Below are 13,070 nucleotides of genomic sequence, written 5' to 3'. Positions count from 1 at the left end.
TGGATAAGCCCCATGATGCCTGTGATGGTGTTTGATTTGTGCTCTAGTGCCGCTGGTGATCAGTGTTTACCTCCAGTATAAGTGACAGCCACCAGCACCAACTCGCCCTGAGGGACATCCATCCTGTCTGCCGCCGCCTGCAGCAGCTCCTGGGCCAAGACACCTACATGGGCCTTCATACTCACGTACGAATCCATGGTGATGTACACATGACACAGAACTGAAACACAGAAAATAATAATGTGTGTTATAGTTTATATAGTGTACAATTATGTCCCTATTATAAGGTCCTGTTCTTTGCAAATCCTGATGGAGCAAAAACAGACCTCCCTTCATGTATTTATCTTAAAGGCCCAATTTTAATCTCCAGCCTCATCACTGAACCCTCATGGACTTTAATGATGTCAGGTGTGTAGTGCTTGAGTGCTTGGGTCTGTGACGGCTTGAGATGGTAAAAAAATGAGGAATGGGACACACTGTCATGATGTTACAAATCACTTTGAAAAGCAGTACACCATTCATTTAAGAGAATATAGCTATTTCAAGCATGTAGTTGCATTTATATTGCATTTCATACATTTATTGTCAGTCTGGAAGTGACTGATGTTGATTTTTTGCGAATATTTAATTGAAAAACATAGACAACTCTTTGAATGTATTTATGAAATTACCCCATAATTGATTAATTATGCATTTTTACTCACATTAGAACTTATTTGAGTTTTTTTAAAGTGTTTCTTGTAATGGAGCGACGCCTGCGAGCTAGTTCAGGCAGACAACTCGAGCTGCAATGCCATACACGTCACATGTCCCACTCTCATATCCATCATCCAATCCTGCCCTCTGCCTCTCAAATTGGCGGTCTATTTAAACTGGGGAAAAATCTCCCATCTCTCCCTCTGCCTGTCAACGCCTCTGCTGCTGCATGCCATTGCTGATATTTTCTTCTTCCCCGCCGCCTCCCCAGCTTCCACCTGCAGGCTCCGGGGGTGTTTAGTATGTTTTGCTCATCACTCCTCAAAGTCTGCATGTAAACTTATCTGCAGGGAGTGATGAGGCCGGAGCCTGGGCGCCAAACATGAATATGTATTTGCTGCTACAATAAACAATTCAAACGTGAGTTGTCTGACTGAACTTACTTTTAGTGACTTTTGTTCAAACATTGAAAACATTTTTTTATACTAACATTTGTTACATTTAGTTGTGGGTTTTCGTAGTGAGCTCTGGGTAAATTCCTCAGGAAATTTGCTATTCCTAGTTTTGTTCCTAGTATACTGTTCGCATATCAAAGTCCTTGGTCCATAAGTGTGGACCTTCAGGTTGACCTAAAGTGTCCGAATGCTGACAGCTTAATAAAAGTTAGCTGCTCTATATAATTAGATGAAAATGTGTAAGTCGGAAATTATGAAGGCATTAGAACCAAGTAGAAGTGTAGAAGTGGAAGAAGTGGAAGGAGTGGAAAACGTTGAAAGAGTGGAAAAAGTAGGAATGAAAAAAGGAGTGGAAAAAGTAGGAGTGGAAGAAGTGGAAGGAGTGGAAAAAATGAAGGAAGTGGAAAAAGTAGAAGTGGAAAATGTAGAAGGAGTGGAAAAATGTAGAAGTGGAAAAAGTAGAAGTGGTAGAAGTAGTAACACCTATAAAACTGCTTGACAAACTATGGAAATGTCAAAACTGTGTGTGTTTGTGTGTGTGCTTGTGTTTGTCACTCACTGATGATGTCATCTGAATCACCTGTGTGTGTGTGTGTGTGTGTGTGTGTGTGTGTGTGTGTGTGTGTGTGCATGCGTCTTTGTGTTTGTCACTCACTGATGAGGTCATTTGAATCACCTGTGTGTGTATGTGTGTTTGTGTGTATGTGTGTGTGTGTGTGTTTGTGTTTGTCACTCACTGATGAGGTCATCTGAATCACCTGTGTGTGCGTGCGTGTGCGTCTGTGTGTGTGTCTGTGTGTGTGTGTGTTTGTGTGTGTGTGTGTGTGTGTGTGCATGCGTGCTTCTGTTTATCACTCACTGATGAGGTCATCTTAATCACCTGTGTGTGTTTGTGTGTGTTTGTGTTTGTCACTCACTGAGGAGGTCATCTGAATCACCTGTGTATGTGTGCGTGCGTGTTTGTGTGTTTCAGCACTGATGAGGTCATCTGAATCACCTGTGTCTCCAACTGTCATTAACTGTTGCCATGGTGATGGGACCAGCTGTGTAACTGATGTGTGACAGTTGATTTAGAATGGGATTCATGGGGAAAAGTAAGGTCTACATATGCCGACACTATGCGATAACTGTAATAGGTATCAGAAAAAGGATCAAACCGTGAGTGCCACAAGACTCTGATGAACACAGTGATGTGTTTTTCATGTCTGTACAGTCAGAAATGTAGTCAGGGCAGCGAGTTAAGAAAAGTGAAACGTGTGCTGCCCTCCGGAAATATCTTACATTACGGTAGATGGCCGAGCAGAGAGACTTTCTCTGACAGTTGGTGACCCGCTGGCTCAACAGTACAATCTTTTGCTTTGGTTACCTTTTTAACAGAAGCAGGAGAAGACAGGGAACGTTTTGATGTCTTATTTGTGTATGTGGAGTGAATTGTTTGGATTTTATGGCAGTTTGTTCAGAGAATTTCAAAGATCTCATCAGCAGGCCTCACCCTCTGTCTGATGACATCACGTGCTCTGCTGCCATGAACAGTCTGCCATACACACCAATGTTAAAGTTTGAAAAGAAGCAAAAAACATTATGTCATTTAAGCTGTAAAATATCAAAAACTGTAAAAGGTACAGAAAAATGTTGAATACAACATTTATAGCTGAAAGATTTGTGAACATTTTAATGCAAAAATGAAGGCTGTAAGTTGAAGTATACTGAAGCTGTAGAATCTCAAAGTTGAATGAGTGAATGGCAAATTTGCTGAATTCTCCCATCTGTTTCAATGTAAAAAAAAAGTTAAATAAAGTTGAATAATTCAAAACGTATAAGGGTTGAATATGTGAAAAGTAATAGCCTGCAAGAGGTGAAGAAGCTGATAGTTGAAAAGTTGAACGGTGAAAATCGGACAAAATTTGAAGGCTGTGAAAGCGGTCACGGAAGTGGAAAAATAAGAATAAAGTTTAGGAATAACAATATGTTGAAATGCTGAGTCAGCATTTCAACATAATTAAGCTTAGAAGATCCATGCAATGCCACTCAGATGTTACTTTTCAAAGTTCAAAATTAAAGAATAAAAAAAAAACATATGTATGAGTATTTAACAGTAGTAGTAATGGCAGATGTTACAAGACAAAAAGTCTGGACACTTCCTGATTACAGGACCCCAAGACAAGTTTACAATATGGGAATCCCCTAATAGATAGATATATATTTTTTTCCCTAATTTTCAAATAATTAGATTTCCATGATTTCCCCCAGGCTTTCAGGGACCCAGTCCTGATCAGTTGCCTGTGAGCACTGATGGAAAGCATTTAGGCTGGGGTCACTCTCCAGGAGCGACAATCAACCACAGTGTTCAATGGAGGGCAGAGTTAGTGCATGATTGCTTTCCAAACCCAAACAAGATGTCTAACAATTTAGTTCACCTTCAACCAGAAACAACAAATCAATTAAGTGTCTAAAACAACATGAAAGAAAGGCTACAACATAGCTTCCCCTTATTGATAAGGTGACCTAGAGCCACTGACCCTACTCTGCTCCAGTGTAACCAGTACGTGACAAACAATGAGAGTAAAGTAGTAGAATAAACCAAGGGGCCCCAACAGGCGTGTCTTGATAAAGGTAAAAGGTCAGCAAGGACACTTGTAGGAGCCATATGTGTGTGTTTTATATGTGACGTGTTGGTAAGTGCTGTATATTGATGTGAGGGGGGTGTGTGCACTCTGCTGGCACTTGAGTGGTGGGTACGTCACTGTGGGTGTGGGCGCGGTGGTTACAAGTAATTCCACGCACCTGTAGTCTGTTGGTTTTGTTAACGAGGAAGGGTGAGTCGGGAGTGACACTTTCTGTTGACCGCTACGCTTAACACCACATTAGTTTTGCCGTTTCTGTACTTTGTCTTGTATTATATGAAGCATCTGTTCAAGTTGCGCATCGTGAGAAATAAAGAGCATTAACGAGCATTAGAAGTGGATGTGTGTTTCTGTGAGTGCGCGTCACAGGTAAACTCCCGTGCTTAGCCTTCCGCGGCGTGTCGGTTTTGGTTTGGATAAATCGTCAGTCAGCCGCAACATTAGTCAACAGAAAAGTTATCGAAGTGTTGATACGTGGAAGATGTTTCGTTTATGGACTCCTGGAGCGCTCGCTGTTACGCGGGTGAGTAACAGTTCATTCATCGCTGGTCTCCTCTGATTCATTCACGCCCTGCCTACTACTACGTTCATTCATCATCACCGCTGGAATTAAGGTACTGCTACACACACTCAACAGGTTCCTTTGGTGAATCAAACTATTCCCCTGGTAGGCATAAGCGATATAGCCACGTAAGGTGGTTGTATTGTTTTTTGTTTTTCAGCCGTTTGTTATTTTCGTGTCATCGGCGGGTGGAGCAAATTGTCTCGGGAGTACCGCCGTGGTTCTCGTTTTAAGACAGCTTGTCTGATTCGGGACCATCGGTATACAGGTACATAAATACCCACCGCTTGAGCCACAGAAGACTAGGGTGAGTTGGTTAGTCTAGTTTTCTGTAGGCAGTTTAGAGGGGAATATTTGGTCTACCTGTTAATTGAGTGTTTTTGTGAAGCTTGTTGTAGTATATGCATCTTATTCTTAAAGGTCAACTGACTGTAGTTATGAACGTATTTTGCATGGTTTTTGATAATTTGTGAATGAAAATGGAGTCAGGCAGGTCAAATCCCTCTTCTGATGTGGGTCAAAAAAAGGAAGATAAGAGACAAAGTAAACTCACTGCCAAAGCATTTGCGAATAAAATTGAAAGTCTTCAAAAGGAGCGAAAAGTAAAAGTAAATCAAATTAAAGGTGTTTCAAAGGAAATTAAAGGTCTAATGCAAAATAAAGATAATGCTACAAACATTCAGTCTCAGCTTGAAAATTTGCATGTGCTGTTTGATGATGCAGGTAAGCTCCATGATTCTGTAATTCCATTGCTTCCTCAGGAAGAACAAGAAAAACAAAATGTGTGGTTTTCCAGCGTGCATGGACACCATCATAGGTTTGTGGACGAGGTGAAGGAATGGCTTTCTGATGCTCAAATCCTAACCCTGAGGAATACAGATATTTCTACATTCCCTCAGTCACTGCTGCCTGGTGTTGAGTTGCAAGATGCACAAAATAATGAAGAGTTGTTTGTTTCCAATCATGTTGAGGATGATATTAGGCCGAGTGACAGCATCTCTAATGTTGCAAGCAGAGAATCGAACAAAAGAAGTTCAGTCGGAAGATCCAGTGTTTCGTCTACTTCATCTGCATGTATTAAGGCTGAGGCAGATATGGCTGCACTTATGGCTCGCCAAAGGTTGTTAAAGGATAAGCATGTTTTGGAAGAGCAAGAGGAGCAGCTCAGGAAAAGGAAAGAGAAGCTTGATTTGGAGATGGAAATAGCTGCATCTGCAGCTAAATTGAATGTGTTGAAAGCCTCCAACACTTCACGTGTTTCCAGTGCTGTGCGTAGTAGAGTGGATGGAATGAGCTCGTACCTGGAAAGGGAAAAGGGTAGGGTTCAAGCATTGAATGTTGATGCTGAGATCTTTGTGCCTGTGGTTGCAGGCCAGGCATCTCTGTATACCTCTGTAGGTGGCCAGCTTGGACAACATTTGGTGGATGTAAGACCCAAGGTAAGAAATGTGGAACTGCAACCTCAAGCCACATTGTCATACCAGCTGCCAGGACTAGATTCAAAGATGAAGAAAAGTGGTACACAGAGCTTTAATACTGGACCCTATGTAGAACAAGATCTCTCTGCACCTGTGATGAGAAGTAGCACTGATCAGGGACGCTTAATATCAGTCTTGGAGAGGCAAAATGAGATAACATCCTTACTGGTGGAGCAGCAATCTCTCTCTCTTCTTCCAAGACGTGACATTCAGTTTTTTGATGGGGATCCTTTGCAGTATCAGGCTTTCATCAGGGCCTTTGAACATAGTATTGAGCAAAAGACCCACAGTGCAAGAGATTGCTTATACTTCCTTGAGCAGTACACCAGAGGGCAGCCTAGGGAGATGGTTAGAAGCTGTCAGCATATGCCTCATGAGAGTGGATATGTCGAGGCTAAATCTTTGCTCCAGGAACATTTTGGCGATCCATTGAAAATTGCTTCTGCCTACATGGAGAAAGTTTTCACATGGCCGGTGGTAAAATCTGAGGATGTGAAAGCTTTGCAGGCATATAGCTTCTTGTTGCGGGCATGCTGTAATGCTATGGAAGGAGCTGAGTCCACACATGAGTTGGATGCTCCTACTAATATGCAGACAGTAACAAAGAAATTGCCTTATAAGCTCAGGGATCGTTGGAGAGATGTCGTCTGTGATATACAGGAAAGGTTCCATCGAAGAGCCAACTTTCGGGACATTGTTGGGTTTATTGAAAGGCAAGTGAAAATTGCAAACGACCCGATCTTTGGAGACCTTAGTGATTCTCCGGCGGCAGTAAGAAAGGATGTTAGACATGTTAAATCCCAACCTTCTTTTAAGCCGAAGGGAAGTAGTTTTGCCACTACTGTTACTAGTGTGGATGAGAAGGTTGAAGCTGGGACGAAGAGAAGAATCGATACACCCGTGGTAAAGGTTTGCCTGTTTTGTGGAGCTGGACACACCCTGGATCTATGCCTTCTATTGGAGAAGAAGACGCATAGTGAGAAGATGTCCTTCTTGAAAGAAAATGGGTTGTGTTTTGGCTGTTTGTGCATTGGGCACAGAAGTAAGGATTGCAGGAAGCGCCTTTCATGTAAGGTATGCAATCTGAAGCATCCCACTATGTTGCACATCCACCGCAAAGAAGGTGAAGATGGTTCAGTGCAAGTAAGGGGGGGAGCAGGAGCCACGGGTAGAAGTGCTTTGATTTCAGTGCAGTCTAGTGGGCTTACTGGGGCCGGTGAGCATGATTGTACTCTCTCTATACTGCCAGTGCAAGTTAAGTCTAAGAAAGGGCAAGAAACACTTGTTACTTATGCCTTTCTGGATCCTGGGAGCTCAGCGTCATTCTGCACTGAAGGACTAAAGAACAGGTTGAATATTACAGGTAGGAAAACAGACATTCTCCTTAGAACCATGGGTCAAGAGAAAGTAGTCGGCAGTAATATTGTGGCAGACCTAGAGGTAGCTGGGTTTGGCGCAGACTCTTTCATTGAGCTACCTGAGATGTTCACACAAAAATGTATGCCTGTCCATCAAGGTAACATTCCCAGACAGGAAGATCTTGTAAGATGGCCACACCTAGAGCATTTAAAGATAGCAGAGATTGACTCAGGCGTGGACCTACTTATTGGAACCAACGTTCCCAGGGCCCTTGAGCCATGGGAGGTTGTTCGCAGCGTGAATGGTGGTCCGTATGCGGTTAAAACGATGTTGGGTTGGACTGTGAATGGTCCTCTTAGAGAAGAGTGCATCACTGATAACTGTGTGGAGTATGATGTCACTGTTAACAGGATTTCTGTTGCAAAGCTTGATGAGCTCTGGGAGCAGCAGACAAAGACAGACTTCCCTGAATGTGCTCAGGACGAACAACTCGGGCTGTCTAGGGAAGACCGACACTCCATGGAGTCCGTTTCAGAGTCAGCTAGGTTGGTTGATGGCCATTATAGCATTGGCTTGCCTTTGAAGCAAGGTGACCTGAAAATGCCTAATAATAGGAAGGTGGCCGAGCAGCGAGCACTGAGTCTCAAAAGGAGGTTCAACAAGGACAGTGCAAGCTCAGACTTGGACCTGTTAAGGTTTCTTTGGTGGCCAAATGGAGACCACAATCAGGACCTTGTGGATCATAGAAAACTTGCACATCTCTTTGGAACCACGTCATCTCCAAGTTGTGCAAGTTTTGCCTTAAGAAAGTGTGCAGAAGATAACCGAGGTCAGTTCAGTCCTAAGGTCATTGACACCATTCTGCATAATTTTTATGTGGACGATTGCCTCATATCTGTTGGTTCTGAAGAGGAGGCAGTATTGCTTTATCAAGATCTCTGTGCTATCTGTGCTAAAGGAGGCTTCCAGCTAACCAAATGGGTTAGCAATAGGCGCACTGTGCTTGCTGCCATTCCTCGAGAGGAAAGATCTATTGAAGTTAAGGATCTTGACTTGGATAGTGATATCTTGCCCATGGAAAGAGCCTTGGGGGTACAATGGTGTGTCCAGGAAGATGTCTTTAAGTTTAAGATCACACTCAGGGACAGGCCTCTGACAAGGAGAGGGATTTTGTCGGTCATCAGCTCCATCTACGACCCTTTGGGATTCCTGGCACCTGTTGTCCTTTCTGCAAAGAGAATCCTTCAGAGGTTGTGCAGAAGTCAGCTTGGTTGGGATGATCCATTGCCAGTCATGGTGGCCCAAGAATGGATGGCCTGGCTCAAGGAACTCCATCGGCTTGAGAATTTCAGGGTTGAAAGGTGCTTGAAACCTCTTGGCCTTGGAGAGGTCTCTTCTGCCCAGCTACACCATTTCGCAGATGCTAGCGAGGATGGGTATGGAACAGTGACCTACCTGTTACAGCGTAACATCAAGGGGCAAGTCCACTGTGCATTTGTGATGGGAAAGGCCCGCATAGCTCCATTGAAATCCATCACTATTCCTCGTCTGGAATTGACAGCAGCAGTGGTTGCAGGCAGGATGGATAAGCTGTGGAGGAAGGAGTTGCATTTGCCTCTGCAAAATTCCGTTTTTTGGACTGACAGTACTTCCGTGTTGAAGTACATCAGGAACGAAACTGTGAGATTCAAAACCTTTGTTGCAAATCGGGTGTCAGTAATACTCACACTGTCCAGTCCATCGCAATGGAGGTACGTGAATACATTGAGTAATCCTGCAGATCTGGCTTCCAGAGGGGCTAAAGTGGGATCCTTCTTGAAGGCTGACGCTTGGGTGTTAGGGCCCAAGTTTCTTGTCGAGCCTGAAAGTGATTGGCCTGAAAACCCTGATGTCTCTGGGAAGCTCTCTCCAGAAGATCCTGAGGTTAAGACAGTTGTGTCTGTGAATGCAATCCAAGCTGATGAGCAGACGGGCTTGGTTATGCGTTTCATATGTTATTTCTCCTCTTGGATTAAGTTGAAGAGGATGGTTTGTTGGCTCCTTAGGTTTAAGACATTGCTTTTGGCTCTTAGTCAAAGGAGGAAGCGGTTGAGAGCAGCTTTCGCTCAGTCTGGCTTGGGTGAAAGGCAGCTTGAAGACAGGCTAAATGAGAAGATGCTGATTTGTTCTGGAAGCGGTGGGTCAAGGAGTACTTGCCTCAACTTCAGGAGCGACAGAAGTGGCAGAGCACCAGACGGAACTTCGTCCCTGGAGATCTCGTTGTCGTTGTGGATGAGTCTGCGCCTCGTAACTCGTGGCTCACTGGAAGAGTGGTGCAAGCTGTTCCTGATAAGAGAGGACTGGTGAGACAGATTCGTGTTAAGACGAAGACCAGCTGCCTGGACAGGCCCATCACTAAGGTGTGCCTTCTTCAAGAAGCAGAGGAGCCATGAAGATCTGAATTGACTCTTGAGCTTTTTGCAGACATGGACTTTATTGTTTGTTTTTTTTGACTTGGACATTCGCAAATGGACATGGTAATGAACTTCAGCTAAAACTTCCAGCTAGAGTCTTTGGGGGTTTTTTTTGGACTCGATGGATTTGTATTTGAATGTAATGTTGTTAACTGATTGATTTTGTTGCAGTTTCTGTCTCCTACAGGTTAGTTGTTGTGTAATTAGTGTTTTAGCATAATTAGGGGCCGGAATGTAGGAGCCATATGTGTGTGTTTTATATGTGACGTGTTGGTAAGTGCTGTATATTGATGTGAGGGGGGTGTGTGCACTCTGCTGGCACTTGAGTGGTGGGTACGTCACTGTGGGTGTGGGCGCGGTGGTTACAAGTAATTCCACGCACCTGTAGTCTGTTGGTTTTGTTAACGAGGAAGGGTGAGTCGGGAGTGACACTTTCTGTTGACCGCTACGCTTAACACCACATTAGTTTTGCCGTTTCTGTACTTTGTCTTGTATTATATGAAGCATCTGTTCAAGTTGCGCATCGTGAGAAATAAAGAGCATTAACGAGCATTAGAAGTGGATGTGTGTTTCTGTGAGTGCGCGTCACAGGTAAACTCCCGTGCTTAGCCTTCCGCGGCGTGTCGGTTTTGGTTTGGATAAATCGTCAGTCAGCCGCAACAACACTTTTAAAAATATTTTTATTTAAAGAGTTTCAATGAAAAGTCTTTAGAATCAGGATCATGAGTTTTCCAGAAGCAGAACGTTTTGAAGGGGTATCTCCAGACCGCACTGAATAAAAAGAAGACGGTAAACGTGATTGGATGGCATGAGGGGCATTTTCTTTGTAAATTTAAAAGATGATCAAATATTCCCAATGAGACAACAGGAATTCTGAGGTCATAACTCAGGAATTTTTTGCATTTCTAAACCCTCTTCGTCATTCCCTGGAAAGTCTCCCATTGTTCTACTGTTCAGACTTAACGTCTACAGCTTTGGAAACAGCGTCTGATGGGAGGAATGTGAGCAGAACGTCATGTTTTACGACCTACCTTCCTTGTTCTCCCTCTGTGTTCCTCTGGACTGCAGCCCGTTCTCTTTAGGGCTCAATTGGTGGATAAGCACTTTACTCTGAAATGGAGGGAAATGCACGGATTATGACACACACTAACTTTGCTTGCGAACACTGGGCATTTTGGTGGTGCTGCAGAACAAGGTCTCTGACAGGAAGTGTGAAACAATAGCTCTGAGGCTTGAACTTATTCCTCACAGCAGACGACTAGTTCTGTTTAATTAAAGTCGTTCAGCCTTCAGAGAGCAAATATTTAAGATAGACTTACCTTTCTTTGAGGAGAGTATTCATCCACCGTGCTGAAATGAAAGAAGTAAGTCATTAGAAAAAGAATGACAGTAAAAAAAAAAGATCATAGGTACATTTGTATTTCCCATATCTTTGTTCCTCTGTGAGCTCTTTTGGCTGCATGTGGATAAAAGATGCTCCCTAAATAACAGTTGAGCTGTGACTTTCCTTAGGATGCAATTTATTTCTCAACCACACAGCCTATAATCAAGGTAAAGTGAGTGTACATTTTTACTCCACTGCTGCACTCAGTTCATTATTTAAGATAAGTGTCAAGGGGAGATTGGAGTGCTTTGTAGTCTTTTAGACCTTCCAACGTGATCCCTTCATTTAATCACCCTATTCTCATCGGTTAGCCCGGCTAGCATGATGGATAGCCCTGTGTCCATATTCATCCCTCAGCTCTTACAGGGCTCTGCATCACAATAGGCATGTTGGCACAAAGCCTGCCCTACGGGATCCCTTCTCCCAAGCCATAGCAGCAGTCCAGCTCTAATGAAAACCTTGATTCCCTCTGTCATGTCAAAACAGAGCATGCAGGAGCTAATTCACTTCTCTAGTTCCCCAAAAAGACCAGAGATCAAGTAGTTTCATTCCTTTCAGAAACCTATAACTCAAGATTTATTTTGCAAAAAAGACACATGGAAGTGGACAGCAGCAAAAGGACAAAATAACTCTTCTTTCTATAAAAAATGACGCCTTTCAGCACTTCAGTCGGCAGCAGATTGCCACAAAGCAGTCAACCTTGTCCTCCTGCAGTGAGAGTCTGATTGTGAAAAGCTCATAAATTGTCGAGTATGTCAGTTAGTTACACCCACACAGAGTCCACTGCTTGAAAGAAGTGGAAACTGTGGATATAAACATGAATAAAACAGGCACAGATAAAGGCAGCAGAGTCAGGTTGGCTTATCTGCTCTGCTCTCTAATGGGCAGCAGGTTGGAGAGTCCCCAGGGACCGGATCTGATTGGAGGCTGTGGTTGTCGGAGGAGAAGGGGGACATGGGTGTGTCAGTGTGTCTGGTGACTGGGGGGGGATTGTTTACACCGTGATGTCAAAGAGTAATGTGATGCTTATCTTCAATAAACCTAGGAATCATAGCTTAGCAACAGATACAGTTTAACAACTCAGATAATACTGATATCCTCAAATACGTGATTATTGAATGTTATCAATATGTTGAATATACATCAGTGATGCACAAAAGTAGTTCTTCATCTGCAAACATTGCTCGTCTTTGGTGGTGTAGTTTTGTTTTCTTATCATTAATATATAAAATACATCAGCTACAAACTAGAACATTTAAATACAAGTCAAATGATTTTTCCTCAAACATGCTTTCTGTCATTAAAGCTAGTTCTTATCATGCTGATTCATGTCCAATTGTTAATTTTTTTGGAGAAGTTCAGTTTTAATCAGCTGTTTAATTTGATTGGCTAACAGCTCTGTTGACAAATGCAGGCTACTGCAGTGCTCTTTAACAAATTAGCTGAGTAGAGGAGAAACAGGGAGAGAAAACATGAGAAACACTAACACAAGAGTCAGTGAAGTTTCCATAGCCATGAGTATCTGTTTCAAACCAACACAATAATCTGCTCTGCTGTGCACTGTCTCTACCTCAGTGCTCTTTGATGTTTTATTGTTTAGTTGAATGTGTGTTTTGGTTGGTGTAAGCACATCTGTGCCGTGGCTCCAACTGCTAGATTGCTTCTGCTTCTTGTCTCCACCAGTGCAATATATCAGCACCTATTGAGGCAGTATTTTGTGTTAACATCTTACAATGGGAGGAGATGCAGGTACAGTGTCCAGATCAATGTACAGTCAATGGTGGAAGCAAAAGCTCATATGGATCTGTCATATTATGGCTTCTACACCTTATCCTTAAGTGGCCAGCTTTGCAGCTGATATCATCAAAGACATTGGATCAGTGCTTGGTTACATAATGACTTTAACACTCAACAAGTCAGAGGCCATTATGATGTGCATAACTCTATTTTTCATGTCAAGTAATAAGAACTTGGCAAATAATTCTCAAACTTCCTGTATTTCCTCATTTTATCTGTTTCGACATAAAAAGCTCTATGACCTTCATGTTTCCGAGCATAA

The 13,070-nt window shown here is 43.0% G+C and overlaps 1 protein-coding gene across 1 annotated transcript in view; it reads right to left on the bottom strand.

The window, feature by feature from the left end:
- The window catches only part of LOC117823348 (rap guanine nucleotide exchange factor 5-like), a 33,445-nt gene that overhangs the window by 7,551 nt on the left and 12,824 nt on the right, over positions 1 to 13,070 (bottom strand). Inside the window, exons 7-9 of the mRNA XM_034698509.1 lie at positions 10,947 to 10,977; positions 10,659 to 10,737; positions 71 to 220 (exon numbers count right to left, since the gene is read on the bottom strand). Coding sequence (XP_034554400.1) covers positions 71 to 220; positions 10,659 to 10,737; positions 10,947 to 10,977 — 260 coding nt within the window. The remainder of the gene's footprint in view (positions 1 to 70; positions 221 to 10,658; positions 10,738 to 10,946; positions 10,978 to 13,070) is intronic.

Source organism: Notolabrus celidotus, chromosome 12 (genome assembly GCF_009762535.1).
Source record: "Notolabrus celidotus isolate fNotCel1 chromosome 12, fNotCel1.pri, whole genome shotgun sequence".
Taxonomy (NCBI): domain Eukaryota; kingdom Metazoa; phylum Chordata; class Actinopteri; order Labriformes; family Labridae; genus Notolabrus; species Notolabrus celidotus.
The sequence above is the reverse complement of the archived record's forward strand: the minus strand, read 5'-3'. Positions and strand labels throughout refer to the sequence as shown.